Source organism: Nipponia nippon, unplaced genomic scaffold, assembly GCF_047370975.1.
Source record: "Nipponia nippon isolate SJK-2023a ecotype South Korea unplaced genomic scaffold, ASM4737097v1 scaffold_6, whole genome shotgun sequence".
Classification (NCBI taxonomy): Eukaryota; Metazoa; Chordata; class Aves; order Pelecaniformes; family Threskiornithidae; genus Nipponia; species Nipponia nippon.
Window position 1 is genome coordinate 25,960,676 of NW_028262380.1, and position 17,793 is coordinate 25,978,468.

General features: G+C 39.3%; 1 protein-coding gene across 3 annotated transcripts in view; it reads left to right on the forward strand.

Moving 5' to 3' along the window:
- The window catches only part of WDR19 (WD repeat domain 19), a 49,475-nt gene that overhangs the window by 29,519 nt on the left and 2,163 nt on the right, over window positions 1-17,793 (forward strand). For all 3 annotated transcript variants that reach the window (XM_087736295.1, XM_087736296.1, XM_087736297.1), the window contains 8 exons: window positions 529-597; window positions 3,137-3,214; window positions 9,643-9,739; window positions 11,840-11,964; window positions 12,611-12,692; window positions 13,310-13,460; window positions 15,653-15,776; window positions 17,444-17,520. In XM_087736295.1, the coding sequence (XP_087592421.1) occupies window positions 529-597; window positions 3,137-3,214; window positions 9,643-9,739; window positions 11,840-11,964; window positions 12,611-12,692; window positions 13,310-13,460; window positions 15,653-15,776; window positions 17,444-17,520 (803 nt within the window). The remainder of the gene's footprint in view (window positions 1-528; window positions 598-3,136; window positions 3,215-9,642; window positions 9,740-11,839; window positions 11,965-12,610; window positions 12,693-13,309; window positions 13,461-15,652; window positions 15,777-17,443; window positions 17,521-17,793) is intronic.

Here is a 17,793-nt window from a genome sequence, read left to right on the forward strand (position 1 = left end):
ATACTGTAGCATGCCCTAACTTAAAGCTTTTTTTTAAAAAAGGAAATATGTTAACTGAAGTATGTCCATTGACACACTTCCTTTTGATCAGTTACAAGTCAGTGAACTGACGCTTATTAAATCTTTGACTTTTGCATACTGAACACATATCAAAAAAATATTACTGATTTTTGCAAATTACAGCCATTGTAGGTGACCAGTCCTTCAACTGGGGCATAGGGGGGTCCAACGGCACATTAACCATTAATTTCTTCTCACCATATAGCTGTGAATATCTTTCACAGTTAGATGAAGGTATGCACCACAATTTGGCAAAGACTCAACTCTTCTTTCTTGCAGGAGTATCTGTAAGTGCAGCTGCTACCTCTGTAGTGTATGTGGTTATCCTTACGGCTGTAAAATACAGTCAAGATAAGCATTCAGTCTGCCGCTTGTCTGTCAAAATGCAGAGAGAAATAACTTGATAAAAATTAGGAAAATGTTAATTTCATGTGTCTCAGTTTTAACTTTTCTTCTGTATCATTTTAGGCATTAAAGCACTTTATGAAAAGTCCAAGCACAGAAGATAACTTGGCTATAGAAATGGCAATTGAAACAGTAAGCAACTTTGATAAAAAAAAATTCTTCATCTTTTCAAGAAGTTTACCTTCAGTATTGTGACATTTTCCTAGCATCAGTGAGTGTGTTTGGACAGATTGCAAACAGAAGGAAAACTGTATTGGTAAAGGTGATATCTAAACATTAAAAAAGTAGAATAAGTTAATACACCAAAGGAAAATGTGTTTTCAGTCTCCAAAGGAGGGTTTATGAATTCATTCAGATTTTTGTGGTTGTGTGACAGACACACCTGAGTTTGGAATTTTCTTTTTTAGCAATATCCATATACTATTTTTCAGTTTTGCTGATTTTTCCAGTCTGCACGCTATGGTTACAGAGGTCAATATGCCTCCATTCTCGCTGTCTGTCACAGAATGGTTGAGATTGGAAGGAACCTCTGAAGGTCATCTGGTCCAGCCTCCCTGCTCAAGGAGGGCCACCTAGAGCTATTGCCCAGGACCATGTCCAGATGATTTTTGAATATCTCCAAGGAGGGAGACTCCATGACCTCCCCGGGCAACCTTCTGCCAGTGCTAGGTCACCCTCACAGTGAAAAAGTATTTCATGATGTTCAGATGGAACCCCCTGTTTTTCAGCTGGTGCCCGTTGCCTGTGGTCCTGTCACTGGGCACCATTAAAGAGAGCCTGGCTCCTTCCTTTTTGTGCCCTCCCTTCAAGTATTTATATAATTGAGAAGATCCGCCCCTCCCCGAGCCTTCTCTTCTCCAGGCTCAACAGTTCCAGCTCTCTCAGCCTTTCCTCATGAGAGATGCTCCAGGCCCTTCATCATCTTAGGTGGCCCTTTGCTGCACTCTCTCCAGTATGTCCTTCTCTCTCTTGTACTGAGGAGCCCAGAACTGGTCACAATGTGGCCTCACCTGGAATAGAGGGGGAAGGATCACCTGCCTCGACATGATGGCAACACTCCTCCTAATGCAGCCCAGGATACTGTTATCCTTCTTTGCTGCAAGGGCAGATTGGTGACTCATGTTCAACTTGATGACCCCCAGGTCCTTTTCTGCAAAGCTGCTTTCCAGCTGGGTGGCCCACAGCATGTACTGGTGCCTGGGGTTGTTCCTCCCCGGGTGCAGGATTTTGCACTTCCCTTTGTTGAACTTCATGAGGTTCCTGTCAGCCCATTTCTCCAGCCTGTCAAGGACCCTTTGGATGGTAGCACAGCCCTCTGGTGTATCTGCCACTGCACCCAGTTTTGTATCATTAGCAAGCTTGCTAAGGGTGCACTCTGCCCCATCATCCAGATCAGATTGGACACCGTATTGACTCCTGGGGTACACTGCTAGTTACTGGCCTTCAACTAGACTTTGTATTATTGGTCACAGCCCTCTGGGCCTGGCGATTCAGCCAGTTTTCAGTCTACGTCACTGTCTGCTCATCCAGCCCATACTTCATCAGCTTCTTTATGAGGATGTTATGGAAGACAGTGTCAAAAGCCTTTCTGAAGTCAATGTAGACAATATCCACTGCTCACTGCTCTCAGCTTCCACTATCAGGCAGAAGACCAGTTGCAGCATCAGTCTTACTAACACCTTTTGGTTTTCATCCTTATTAGCTGTAAAAATCTCTTTTCCATCCCTAAAAAAATAAATTTGGGATGAAGCAATCTTTGCTTAGTTATTTTGCTCATGATCTCCAAAATTCTGTAGTCATCAGGTCCCCAGCTCATGCTGCACCTCAGTACATGTGAGCTGCCTCTGTTTCTTGCGATTCCCTTCTAGACAATACGTGCTGGAAACCTGCCTAAGCAGGCCCATTGCCAGCTTCCATCTAAGCACCCACTGCGACTTTCACTTTCTGTCATCCAAATCACGCTCTGTTCCCTTGAAGAACCTACAGCTTTGAAAATCTTATTAGGTATCACTAGAGTTTTTTCAGACTCTTAAACAGTAGACCTGACTGCCAAGAGCTAGCACAGCCACTCTTGAGGCCTTCCATCTCAGAACTGTTGGCAGGGCTTTTATGACTGAAGTCTGAGGTTTCTAATGCTTTCCTCTGGATCCAGATGTTTCAGCCCAAATAAATAAGCCAAAGGCTATGAAACAGCCCAAAGACTATTGCTGCACTTGCACCATATGTATCCTTGTGGAATCTCAGTATCTCAGCCATATTTTTGAGACTGTCTCTTCAACTGGCCAGATAGTGCTGGCTCTGTTCTAGTGACCAGCACTGAATGTTTCTCTGAGACACAAATTGTACTGGGTTGATAGACAGCTTTGTGACAGCAGGCTTCAGCTCATGGTCCCTAAATTCAGATGCCTTCCCAACACTGAAGCAGAGGAACAGTTCATGCTGGTAGAGACCTATTTAATTATAATCCCCTGACATAACACATTAGAAAATAAATATGAACTACTGCATGTCAAAGCTGATGAACCAAGTAATTGTCTAGTTTGAACACAGAGAACTAAAACAAAATGTTTTAAATATATCTAGTTTCAGTTTTTTTATGAAAAGCCTCCTTATGAGTAAGTATTTTTCCTTTCTCTTTCATATCATAATTTCTTCTGTCTTTATTTAATAGGTGGGACGGGCTAAAGATGAAGCCCTAACAAATCAGCTGATAGACTATCTTATGGGAGAGAGTGATGGCATGCCCAAGGTATTGTATTTTTATCACTGCTATTGTGTCACATTGCTGTGCTGCAAGGTCTTTTGAGCTTATTTTGTTTTAAAATTTTTGGTAGACAGAGATTGTGTTTTAGCTTGGTTTCGTTAAGGAGCAAGACTTAAATGATCCCTCTGTGAGTCATTCAGTAATTTCAGTTTCAGAAAGATAAGAAAGGAAGTAACTATCTTAGGTAGAATTATCTTTCTCCAAGCTTTATGAAGGCTGGTAGTTGGACAGAGGAGATTCAAATTAATGCTCACACTGCGGGAAAGAGACAAAACTTAGCTGTTTGTTCATGCCAGTTAGCCAGCTGGCTGTTGCCTTTCCCAGATGGACGGTCGGCACGTGTGTGTCTCAAGAGTAGCTATAACACTGTTCTCACAGTGTGGGGAGTTGGTCTAACTGTTGCAGTGGAAGAAAGAAAGGTAGTAAATAGGAGGTGAAGGACAAAAACCCAAAGATCAGGCCACATTAGTTCCTGTATTCACACATCAAATTAAGACATAAAAAATTGTGGACAGATTTTCAAAATTATGCAGCTCCTTGTTGATTTCTGAAGTGATTAATGCCCATGTTCTCAAAAAGAGCTTAGCCCAAAACAACTCTGTTTTAAAATGTGAAATGAAGGGAAAAATTTGGCACTGAGATCACTTGAAAATGTAACTACTTCATGTGGATGCCCATATGACAGTTAAACCTTATTTTAAAAAAAATTGTCTTTCTTTTTTGATTTCTTATTATGTAGAAGTATTTAGTTTAAAGTTTGAATTGATTATTCATTGCCAGTTTCATCTGTGGGTGTAGGCTGTAGTTCATAGAACAGAATCATAGAATAGAATAGAATCGTTAAGGTTGGAGAAGACCCTTAAGATCATCGAGTCCAACCGTTTAACCTAGCACTGCCAAGTCCACCACTAAACCATGTCCTCAAGCACCACGTCTACCCTTCTTTTAAATACCTCCAGGGATGGAGACTCAACCACTTCCCTGGGCAGCCTGTTCCAATGCCTGACTACCCTTTCGGTGAAGAATTTTTTCCTAATATCCAACCTAAACCTCCCCTGGTGCAGCTTGATGCTGTTTCCTCTTGTCCTGTCGCTTGTTACTAGGGAGAAGAGACCGACCCCCACCTCTCTACAACCTCCTTTCAGGTAGTTGTAGAGAGCGATAAGGTCTCCCCTCAGCCTCCTTTTCTCCAGACTAAACAACCCCAGCTCCCTCAACCACTTCTCAGAAGACTTGTGCTCTAGACCCTTCACCAACTTTGTTGCCCTTCTTTGGACATGCTGTAGTACCTCGATGTCCTTCTTGTAGTGAGGGCCCAAAACTGAACACAGTACTCGAGGTGGGCCTAAACTGTAAAGTTCTGTAAACTAAAGCACAGAGTTTCTGTTCTCTGTTGGAGAATGCAATTACATGTTTAATTTATGATAGAAAATAAAAAACCAGGAAGCACATTTGAAGATTTTTGGTGACAGACCTTCCTAAAGTGGAAGTTTTGATTAACAATAGGAGAATAAAATACTGCGGACACTGATTTTTACATTGTCACTCGTCATTATCACAAAAAATCTTCTTTGGATCCTTAAAACCTTACATATTTTTATTTTATACTGTTTAGGAGGTGCTTTGTGAGATAAGAGGTGCTCTGTGCTATGAGGCTTCTTTTAATGTCATGTGGTCAATTAATAAAATTTTGAAAGGGCCATTTCCCTTTCCTCTGGATTTCCTTCTCCTTTGTTAAAAGCAAACCATTCACTGGGTGTAATAAAAGGCTTTTGGCAGACTAATAGACTATTTCATCTTTTTCTCTGTTGTATATATGGATTTGGGAGAAGATACTTGCTGACGGATTTTTGTGTATTAAGTTGCCAATGCCATCGGTTTGGTAGTAAAGGAAGAGGATCGTTCACAAACTAATCAGAACATAGACTAGATCTGTGCAATATATACAATACAAGAAGTAGGTTTTGACCACATTCTGTTGGTATGATTTTTTTTTTCCCCAGGACAGATTAAAAATGTCCACTGTAAATGTCATGTTAGACATCAGAACAGCAGCATTTGAGGTTAAGAGGACAAACAGCTCTTTTGCAGAGTGACTGCTGATGGGCTATCTGTTTCTCTGTATTCGAGCTATAGAAAAACAGGCTTCACAGTCCATTTTTGGCTTTGATGTCCACAGAGCTTATGGTACATTCAATCATATTTGGGCTTACGGGCTTACGTTCATGGAATTAAGTGGCTGAGCCACTTCAGATTTTACTGCCTGTTACAGCAGAGCTCGAATGTGAGCTAAGTGGTGCTGCACCCATGTTTTTCTACTGTGAAAGCCAGACCTCAGGTGTGGATATTGTAGTCTGCAATTAATTCCATAATCAAGGAATTTAAGGTCTCATACAAATCCACAGTAAATACAGTCAGGTGCAAAATTTTGTGTACGGAAGAATAAGTTCTGCCTTACTGAGGGGAGTAAGGTTTGGTAACGATGGTCTTGGTGCAGTAAGTTTATTTCATTGCTAATATTAGAGCTGTGGTTTATGATTCTGTTGTGAGATTAGAAATTCTGGCTCTTTTTTCTTTGTATAGTTCCTAGAGATTAAGGATTTGATATTTTAGACTTTGAGAGACACTAGACAGTTGATGGCCAAGCCAAACTGGCTTTTATAAAATTTAAAAAAAAAAACAAAACCAAACCCCCACTCTCTCTTTATAGAATAGAATAGATTATTTCAATTTGAAGGGACCTACAGTCATCATCTAGTCCAACTGCCTGACCAGTTCAGGGTTGACCAAAAGTTAAAGCACTTTGTTAAGGGCATTGTCCAAATGCCTCTTAAATTCTGACGGGCATGGAGCATTGACCACCTCTCCGGGAAGCCTGTTCCAGTGTTTGATCACCCTCGGTAAAGAAATGCTTCGTAATGTCCAGTCTAAACCTCTCCTGGTGCAGCTTGGAGGATAGCTTCCCACATGTCCTGTCACTGGATAGCAGGGAGAAGAGATCAGCACCTCCCTCTCCGCTTCCCCTCCTCAGGAAGCTGTAGAGAGCAATGAGGTAGCCCCTCAGCCTCCTTTTCTCCAAACTAGACAAACTCAGAGTCCTCAGCCGCTCCTCATAGGCCATTCCTTCCAGCCCTTTCACCAGCTTTGTGGCCCTCCTCTGGATGCATTCAAGGACCTTCACATCCTTCTTAAATTGTGGGGCCCAGAACTGTACACCTGTAATTTGAAATGTGAACACTCATAAAATTATGAGAGAAGCAAAACATAATGAAACAAACAAAATTCAACTGCAAGGGACCAGAAAAGAATGAAGCTGTTGGAGGCATTAGATGATAAATCTGTGCAGCATCAGTGTAAGCAAAAGTAATTTCATATTTATGCTGAAATTTGGGTGGACAGAAACTGTAGCATCCAGTCTCTTTTCTAAGAGCGGCAGCCTAGCCATCTGGTTGAAAGAAGTGCATAGGACTGGATAAGGGAAGTGAGCTACAGTATGATCTCCATAGTGAAGAGGTTCTAAAGATTTTAGAAAATGCTTAGGAATTTTGTGAATGCTGTAATTGCCATATTTAACATTGTTTTGAACTTCAATGTAGAGGTTTCTTTTCCTTGTTTAAAAGCTCTCTCTTGTTCTTCTGAATGCTTTAATCCAATCTGCCATAGTCTGTCTCAGTGAGTAACAAAATTTTACTTTATCAAAATCATACCTATTTGTTTTAAAAAATCTACTTAAAAAAGAATTCATCTTTATCCTTATGCTGTGGAGACAGTGTTTTTGAAATTATTGAGCAAATGGGGTTGTTTTTAGAAAATAGCAGCTTTTATGTGGTGGTATTTTTGTAAAGCTTAAAGTAAGAGTGAACTTAAAGTAGCCATGCAGCAGAAACTTGCTAATCCTTTCAAGCATTGATCTTCAAACCAGATCATTGCTCAGGGCAACCTGATTGCTTTAAATCTTTCGCAACCAACAATTATGTGGGATTTTAATGAAGTACAATATTATAAAAACTATTGTGCTTACCAGAATTTTGCTACAATGTTGTCTGACTAATTATAAACTATTTCTTAAATGTGTTATTATGTCAACTATTTTATTTGTTAACTTTAACACATAAAGATTCTTAATTTGTCATGTGTGTTCTTTTGTAATTTTTCAGGGAGTGTTAACTAGCAAGGTTCTGTTGTTTTCTGTGTGCATATTTTCTAAGTACATGTGCTTTAAAAAGCAAAACTAAATTAAAATCATGGCTATCTATTATCAAGATCAGTTAGATTGCAATAGTAATTTTTTCCAAAGACCTTAGGAAACATTTTGTCAATTGAAAATTCCTTACTTCATTTTTTGCTTGTAAAATGGCTAACTTTAAAGGTAAGAATATGAAAGTAAAACATGAGACTAGTTTTTCTTAAATGCCTTCTACTCTTATGTTTTTTCTACATATGGCTGCCATGTAAGTAATTTAAATACATTATTTAAGTAAAATATAATTAAGGACATGGCAAATACCATATAAGACCACTGGTCCATGCTGGGACAGGATCCTTCTCCTGAGGGAGAAAAGGGAGAAGCAGCCTGGATGGGGAAGAAGTGCAGCCTTCTGCTATCATTTGTGGTCATTAGGAGGTGTCAGAAGTTGGGAAGAATTACATCATAACATACCATTCATAATAATTTTTGTTTTATCCCACTCTGGGAATAGCAGTTTTCCTTTTTAAGGCAGTTTACAGTGCATAAATCATATCCACTAATATAAGTAGTTGTGGTTACTTTATTATCCAGATAACTATTTCATTACTGTTAAATTATGGTTCTTATGGCGTTCGATCTTCTGATCATGTGTTACTTAAAATTCTGTTCCATCATTAGTTTAAAAGTAATTACTTTTGGTCACGTAATGTTTTTCATTATATTGCGAGTTAAAAAGAAGAATTTGACTTGCCTTTTTTCTTTCTGTATGCCAGTCTTTCTCTCTTGCTTTTATTTCTGTGATTTTTCATCTGTTTTTTTCTTGCCTCTAAAGTAGGGAGTTAATCTTTGCAGTCATCTTCTTTATAAGGAAATGTCTTTATATCTTTCATATTTCTCTTCCTTTTAATTTCTGCCTTTTTTTGCTATGTTTTTGAGACTTACATACAAAAACCACACAGTATTCCAGAGAACAGCACAACATTGATTAATACAATTCTTTTTAAAGAAACTTTTATACCATTTTAACATAAAATACACATTGTCAGTCTTTGTTTTTTGGTAATAATATTCCAGAATTAGTTGGTTTGATTTTTTTACTAAGCTGTCTACAAAGCTACCAGTGATTTTCCTGATTTGTCTATATTTAAGTTGGAACCATACCACTATATACAATATTTCAGCTTAATTTAATCTTGATTTACTAGTTAAAAGATAGATTGTCATGTACAGACTTTACTTTTCATTGATCCCATTTTAGAAATCGCTGCTAAAGATATGAATGGCACTAGCGTGGTTTTTTTTTTCACTTAGTTTTCATCATAAGCAAGGTCATTTTATTTTGTATTTTAGCTGTATTTTTAGGAATGACCTCTTTTGAGAATTTTCTCAAAATCCTTATGAAAGACGAGTTCTCTTTTCTCTTGTTTATTTTTTAACTAGTCTGCTAGAAATTTGGGTACACTTCAAAAAACAGAAGTCATGTTTGTTTTCTTCAATACTGCCATCTTGTTTTTTAAGGTTTTGTTTTAAAATCATTTCACTAATTTTCTTGATGTTGAATTAAGCTGTTGGATTGCCAGTTCTTGGGTGAACTCTTTGCTACATTTGCCATTCTTGAATTCTGTAGTATATCAACAGTATGTAGTATAGCAAATCAAAAATCTTATGCATTTTGTTAGCTGATTGCCCCCTTAATTTTCAATTCTTTTAGCTGTCTTGGATGTCTACCATCAGGTCCAAGAACAATACACCCTTTAATGGCCAGATTTTGTCATCGTTATCCACACTAAGCAATGTTTGCATCTAGAACTGTAACACAAATAAGGCATTTCTAGCAAGATTTTGATTTCTAAAAGGAGTCCTTTTGTTCTTTTTTGACACCATAAATGCCTACACGTCTGAAGTTGTTGGGTTTCCACCTGTACAACTCTCTATGTGTCTAACGGTCTGCGGCTTTCCGCATCCATATTGACAGGGCTTGGCAACTAGCTGCCACAACTCAGTCAGGGTCCTCAGCGTGGCTGTTTACCTGACTGTCCTAATGGCCAAAACTTACGGGGGATGTAGCATAGCTAAAGCATGTTGATACGAAGAGCTCTTCACGAAACAAGCCAGTTTGTCCACTTTCCTTGAAGAATGTGGTGGTGGGATGGGCAAGTAAAGAAAGGGAATAGAGAAGTATGTATTCAGTTAGTATTAATTACTTTTGTATGATTTAATTAAGGATGCCAAGTACCTGTTCCGCTTATACATGGCACTAAAGCAGTACAGAGAAGCTGCCAGAACTGCTATAATAATTGCCAGGGAGGAGCAGTGTTCGGGTAAGTCTGTTTTCTCTGATATGACAGCATCTCTGACACTACGTTCTTGCAGTACCTAGCATACCATTATTTATATAGGTTTATACTTAGAAAAGACATGTATCAGTGCTTTTAATTATATTCCAGTTTAATTTTGAATTTGAAGTAGCCTTTCTGAAAAGGTTGGGACTCATGCCTGTATATTAAATATTGGAAGAAAGAAAATTGTGGAAAATACTTGCATTCCTTATTACGTTCAAGTAAACATAGTGATTAAGATTGCCTGCAGCTTTGCTTTTCTGTATATCAGAGATCTTAGAATTGCAGTTTCTACATGCGGTTTCTGACTTGGATACTGATCCTGTAGTCTTTGCACATGATTTGTTTCAGCGGGAGATGTGCACAGGAGATGATTTCTGTTGAAGGATCAGACACCTGCTTACTTAAGCCTTGTTTTCCCCTGTAATAGGTAGCTGAAATTAGAAATAGAAAAAAGTATTAAGAAGGGACAGGGCTAGAAGCAAAATAGCTATCGCCTCCATTATTCCCGCTCCTCTGTAGCCATGACAACAGCCCTACCATAACGCTGCTTGCTTTTCATTTCAAGTAAGTTCAGAAAAATATCTATAAAGGAAAAACAGCAGCCTCAGGAACAGCCCAGGCAAATTAACATTTATGGACTGCTCCTCAGCATTGGCCTAAGGAATGGAAAATCTCTTAAACCCTTGGCAAGCACGATCTCCCCATTCACCATAGCAGTGAATAATGCATTTGTCCTAATTATGTAAGCAGGAAATGTAAGGGCTCAAGGGTTTAAATATTTACTAGCTTCTCTGAATCTGAAAACTTATATCTAAAATGCAGTATCCCATACTGTGTTTCATATTCCCTAATAGTATAGATGTGTTCTGCAACAGTGTAATAATAAGGACAATATCTTTCTCATTAAAATCACCAATCTTGCAGTAACTGTTTCCTCCACAAAGGCACAGTTTTAGATTGCCCCCCTCTTCCTACAGGAGACTTCAGTGAGTCTGATTCTGAAGTTTACACCAATGTAGTTTATTCTTTCCTTAAAAGTCAAACTGTTTGTTATTTTCCTTAGAGTATGCCCTTTTATGTGCAGTTTTCCTTTAAGTTGTTTTTATGTAATCACATGATTTTAAGACTGATCCTATTATACTGGGAGTCAGTAACACAGCATGAAAAATTAATGTTGTTTTCCAGCAACTAATTCTGGAGTGATATTTAGCTGCCTCACACAAATTCCACGGGTTGATTCAGTTGTAGCGTGTAACAACACCTAACAAATTGCTCTATAGAGTAAAAATGTTTGCTGATAGAGAAATAGAGAGATGGAGGAAAAAAGTTTGCTGAACTAACTGAATCTGAAAGTTCCTTTAAATGCCTCCAACTGCAAAGAATATGACTTCCTTATACTCTAATAATGAAAAAAAAAACCTGCAAAACAAAGCAAGAATGAACAACTAGCTAAGAGTAGGCTAACCATACTAAGCACTGGTTGTTTTCAGCTGTGTTGATAATTTAATGAAATCCTGTCGTTTCTGGCCAATCCTTGATAGTAACCTTGAAGCAGTATAATCTAGTGAATTAACATCTGAATTTCAGTTATCTCTCTGAAAGGTTTTGGGTTTGCTTGGTTGCAGAGGCAAGGAGTTGCCAAAGCAAATGATAAAGTAAAAGTATGTTAAATTAACATTTAAACAACAGCTTTTGAATATCTGACATTGAAGAACAAAAAGAGGTAACATCTCTAAATGCTCTAAAAATACCTTTTCTCCTCTTTATTGTGGAAGCAATGTATTGGATACAGCATCTGCCATTTTTAGTTTCATTATATGAAAGTGTCATCCACATATGTCTTTTGCTACTGTTTAGATGACTTCTCCAAGTGTAAGTTTTTTTCCTATTTAACTCCCTGGCTGATATTGTTTAGGGATACTGTGACAAGCAACTGCTTGTGACTTTGCAAAGAAATTGTCATGCAAATGTTTTGCTCTAAGAATCAACATAACTTCCTGTTCAGCTTCCATATATGTCATTAGTAAAGAAATTGTTATGAAAAATTAAATTTACTGTTCAGTGTTGTTTGTTTTTAAGGAAACTACCGAAATGCACATGATGTTCTTTTCAGTATGTATTCAGAGTTAAAGACCCAGAAGATTAAAATTCCTTCTGAGATGGCTACAAACCTTATGATTCTACACAGCTATATTTTAGTGAAGGTAATGAATTGTGAAACTGAATTTATGCATAAATTGCACAGTCTCTGATTTATTGAACTGCATATGGATGCTCTGTATACATAAATTACTTTGTCCTGTAATTTGTGTCAGAGAATCCAAGTGCATGCTAACAAGGATAATGCATACATTTTCGCTGTTTCTGCCTCTTTGATTAGCACATTCTTTTTTAAATACCAAATAATTAAAAACCTACATCTAGCTTCCTGTACTTCTTTTGCATTCATACTTACAAATATGTTATGCTGCTAGTACTATTATTAATTGTTATTCATAAGCAGATCGCTGCTTTCCTGTAAATGAAATTAAGCAGGGGGGCTTAAATCATTTCTAGTATTTAACCCATGGCCCATCAGGATATCCGTTCAGCCTACAGCCAGCTGCCGGCCTCCCTCTCTTCCAGCGGTGAGGCAAGAGCAGGCAATAGTGGGCCAAAGGCCAGAAAGACTGTTCTGGGAAAGAGCCACCATAAAGTCTCTGGTCCTTTCTCTAGTGCCTGATACACCTCTGCTCAGTTCCGTGAAAGAGCCGTGGGTGCACCGTTCCCAGAAGGATGAACACCAAGAGCAGGCTGCAGGAATTACTCTCTAACGGCTGCAGTTAATTCGATATGTTTGTTGTATTCTAGACTCACGTGAAACGTGGTGATCACATGAAGGGAGCACGTATGCTCATACGTGTAGCCAACAACATCAGCAAGTTCCCATCACGTAAGTGCTGACAGCATAGAAGAGCATGCTGTTGCTCTGCAGGACAAGTCATTAATCATTGCATTAGAAGGTACAGTCTCCTCCTATGATCCTGTAGAGCACACGACGAAGTGTAAATACACTGTGTGCTCTGCCATCCTCCACAGGACGGGTTCCTCACCAGCAGTTTAACCTGTCCTCACCCACCCTAACTGCAGTACTGAGCTGCCTGAACCACGCACAAAGTCTCAGGATCGTATGTAATGAACCGATTGGTTCTGTGATTTTAGCACAAAATTTTAATCAATCTTCTTTTGAAAATACTTTTTGGGTACATGGAAAATGTAGACTAAAATGTAGACTTTAAATAGTGCAGGCCAGATTTGGGAGAAATGGTTATAATCAAAACATTCCTGCTGCCCTGCTGAGCTTCAGAAATGGAAGGCAGTGAGAGGCGAAACCATGATTCTCTTGTATATGGTTACAGGAATTGCACAAATTGTGCAACTGTGTACCATGAGGAAGAAGAAAAATACTGTCTTTTTTCATCAGTACCTTTTTAGCCGTATTAGCTCAAAGGCTTTCAACATTAATATTGGTAAATAAATATTTGACATCATTGTTTCATTCTCTTACAGACATTGTGCCAATTTTGACTTCAGCTGTGATTGAGTGTCATAGAGCAGGATTGAAGAACTCAGCCTTCAGTTTTGCTGCTATGTTGATGAGACCTGAGTATCGTAATAAAATAGATCTTAAATACAAAAAGAAAATTGAAGCAATGGTCAGGTGAGCAATGTTAATCTGTACTTTCAAATGTACACAATATCAAGGCTTTATTTGTAATGTTATTTTTGCTCATAAGCCTACGGGCTTGATCCTGTTTTCATATTATTTCACTGTCTCAAATTTGGAAGGCTAAGAACCATTTCCCCCCTTCTCTAAAAATTAAAGGCTCTTCTGTTCCCTTGGATGCGATAAACCTTAAATGCAACGTGCGTGTAAAATGCTTCCTAACCTTCAGTAACATTTTCTGTCTTGTCCGTACAGACCTAAGTGCAGCCATGCAGCTTTAGTTGTTCTCTAGTTAGGAATGTACATGCAAACTGTTAGCTACTACAGCATCAGCAGTACGCTCTTCTGTGATTTAGACTACTGAGTAAATGGCTAAAAGAATGGAAGGGCAAACAAAATAGATGAATTCTTGACATTTTCTTCCTTACCTGAAGTTCTGTTTTGACAGATCCTAGGCAGTATTTTCTGCCAAAGGAGGAAGCGTAGGTGAGCGTGTAAGAAAGAGCAGGGCAAGCATATGTAATGCTTTTCTTACTTACTCTACTGGGCTCTTACCATTTTGAGGCTCAGGGACTTGCTGGGCCCACATGGGTGTATTAGGTATTTGTTACGTCTCTAAGCTCTCCACGAGCTTATCCAATCTCTCTGCTGGAAGCCATGTACATTTTTAGCAACAGATGCCTCCTGTGACAGGAAGTTCCAGTGTGTCAAGGCCGGTCCCTAGCTAGTTTAGTGTGTTGCCTTGTAGTTTTCCTCTTGGGAGAGATCTAGCCTTTTCTGTGTCACTTACGATTTTATAGACCTCTATTTTTTTTTTCATTTCCCCTCTATCAGTCATATCTTTTCAGGACCTGAAGTGTCTCAGCTGACATAGCTAGTCTTTTATGGATACTGGTCCTTATGGCCTTTCTCTGCAACTCTTTTACAGCATTTTTGGAGGAGGCAGGCCCAAAACTACACACTGTATTTAAGATGTGGGCAACCCATGGATTTACGTAGTAGCAGAATGAGTCTCTGTTCCAGCCTACTTGATTTGCTTTGACTGTTTTTAAAGTGAGCTGATGTTTTCATAGCATATATCGTAATTGCGAGATCTTGCTCCTAAGCAACAGTTCAGAGTCCATCATCTTATATGTGGAAACTTTTTTCCAGTAGGCCTGTCTTTGGCTCCCCCCCGTGTTACCACATTATTTTCACTTATATTATACGCACCTGCAGCACAGCAGTAGGTTACCACAGATGTGTACTGCGAGAACTGTTTATCCTAGTCTGTTTAGTATCTTTTAACCAAAGTAATGCAAAGTTCTTCCCTATTCCCTGCTTGTTAATAGTTCTAGAACATTCCAGTAAGCTTCTAAAATATATCAGTGTTAAAAGCCATGTTGACGCGTTCCTAATCTATCACATTTATGCATACCTCAGATTTCTTAAGTGGAGACAAAGGAACGGGCCATTGCGAGGGAAGCATACATGCCCCGGCTAATAAAATGAGAAATTATACTTTCTATGAAGTATCAAGGTAACTAAGAAAGCCGTCTAATTGTCCCCAAGGCTACTAGGTTGAACACTAGAAAAGATGTACCCTCTTCATTGGAAAATATGCTAAAAGGGAGTCTAAGCTCTTAATCTGTAAATGTTCCATAGAAGAATGAAGGTTAAGGTCACAGAAGCAGCAGTCTGAAAAAAGGTCTCCTCCTGCCCACCCCCCAGCCCAGGTGCTGTGATGCCTGGATCAGGGCCAGCATTCTGACAGACATGTGGATGAAAACAAGCCTGGGAAAGGCAGAGTTACAAGCCGTGTAGGCCTACCAGGATGCCAGTTTTATGTCTTGTTACTTCAATTCTTTGCGGTCACTCCTGTCACAGGAAAACACTGACATAGAGAAACCATAGCTTTACGACCATGAGTTTTGAAAGATTTCAAAGTATTATGATCTGTTGTAGCTTTAAAAAGGTTGTATTGTTTCAAATTAGATGGAAAATAACCTATTTCTGAGTTTACATAATTGTGATGAAACTTGATTGATAGTTAAAAGGAATTATCTGGTAGAATATAAAACATAAACTGGAAGCTATGCAATAACTCCAAGGAAAAACACTTGCTAAGTATCAGAGTCATTGTAAAACATCTTTGGTCAAGTTCAAAGCACTTGAGGTTTTTATGCACATGTCTATCTTACTTCTAGACGTCCAGACACAACAGAGGCAGAGGAGCCAACCACAGCCTGTCCCTACTGTGCATTCCAGCTCCCAGAGTGCGAACTTTTGTGTCCGGGCTGTAAAAACAATCTCCCGTACTGCATCGCAACTGTGAGTGTTGGTGGCATTTTCTGCAGTGTGAGAATGAACACAAAGCTTTTCTTTCCTGCTAAAAATAAGTTCATCTGAACATCTTTGGTTTGCTAGTAGATTCACGCTAGATGTTCTTGTGGGTTGGTTTGTTGGGGGTTTTTCCAAGCTGTTACCAAAACAGTAAAAACCATTCTTCTTGTCTTTACAAGACAGTAAAATCACAGAGTGGTTCTGGAAGAGTTCAGCTTCCTGAGCAGGCAGGGTGTGCACCAGGACTCCCCTGAACACCCAGCACACGCGCGGTTGGTGCGCTTGGGAGAACACGGACAGGATCGTGCTGCTGGTGCTGGGGCCTTCCCAAGCCAGCCCTTTGCTCGGCTGCTCCAGTGCTCGGAGCAGTAACAGCAGAGCTGGAAGTCCCCCTTTCTTCTTCCATGTACAGCAGCTTGTGGAGGGCACAGCTCCCCTCCGCTAAACTCCAGGCTGCCAAGGCTTCAAATTAAAAAGAACCCACTCTTCAAAAATCTGGTTTGGGGAATGCCCAGAACGTAACAGAATTTTTAGGCACTTCCAAGGTTAAGTAGTGATTCAGCCAGTGACCTCAGCGTTTCCTGTATTACTGATCCTTAGAGAAATGAGAAGTTGTAACATTTTTTGTTTCGGGATCCTTAGAGCGTACTGAAAAGGCAGGGATGGGGTACATTTCCCAGTGGAAAAGCCCTGCACCCCACTGTTACCAGCATCAGTACAGAATCTTTATACCGACGTTAGCTACTGTATAAACTAACACTTTAATTTTATTAGGTTCAAGTGATTTGTCACGCTAGAACTACAGAAAAATCAGAATTTACTTGAGCAGGAATCAAATGTTGGAGTTAACATTCTTTATTAAAACTAAAGAATTAAGTCTTACACAAAAAACCAGTAATAGCAATTATCTATTTTTTTACTCTATTGGTTTACCGGAGTAAGAAAGATGACCAGTATATTTCAGAAGTATTATCTTAAGGAAAAAAAACCCAAGGCTTTTAAATACCTCAGGAGAGTCAGTGTCAAAACAGTCTATGGTTGCATATTGTATTACAGCATAAATCTCTCAATATAGTTGAAGGTGCTGTTGCATTTTTATAGTATTGAAAAGGTACATATCAATTCTTTCTATCAAAAGCAAATTAGTAAAACCACACCAAGGCAGAGGAAGTCATTTCTGTTTCAAGAGGCGAGTGCCAGGCAGTCAGCATGCTCACAAACCTGACAGCGGTGAATGCTACCTCCTGGCCTCAGGTGACGGGGCTTTGGGGGCATTTTTTGAACATCATGCAACACCAAAAATCCCAGTAGATTTACTTACATCTCTAGCCATAGATCTACAGACAACATTCTAGAATTGCCAAACTAAAAGAATTTTAAAAGTTGTAATTCAATACATTCTTAGATTTCTTTTTTTAAAAGAGGAATGCAAATTATAATGAAAGCACTGCATCTCATTGAGAGCTCCTTTTCTGGTTACAGAATTTACACAGTAATCAAGCTATAGTAACACTATTGTGGTTTGGGGTTTTTAATTCCCCAAGATCTTTAGAACTCAGTTGCTGAGACTTTTTCACAATAACAGGTACAAAACTAAATGCTCGGTGTGCTGGGGCAGCATGTGCCGTTTAATTACATGTGGCTTTTGCGTGCAGGGTCGGCACATGGTACGAGATGACTGGACGGTCTGCCCACACTGTGACTTTCCTGCCCTCTATTCAGAATTCAAGAAGTAAGTTCATATTTTTTTTCTGTTGCAGGCTTCCACTGTTTGTTCGTATTTTGGCAGCAAACTGTTTCATTTGGTATTAAAAAATATGTAACAGCTGCAGGGGGGCGGAGGCAGAAGAGGAATCCCTCTTACTTGGTAGCTTCATCTGACATACTCACAGAGCATCACTTCAAGGTGGACCAAAAACTGATAAAGAACTCGGCCAGAGATGCAGGGCTCCAACAACAGGCACAGAACAGAGGTGGACAGGGGGCTTGTGTAAGGTCTCAGCTC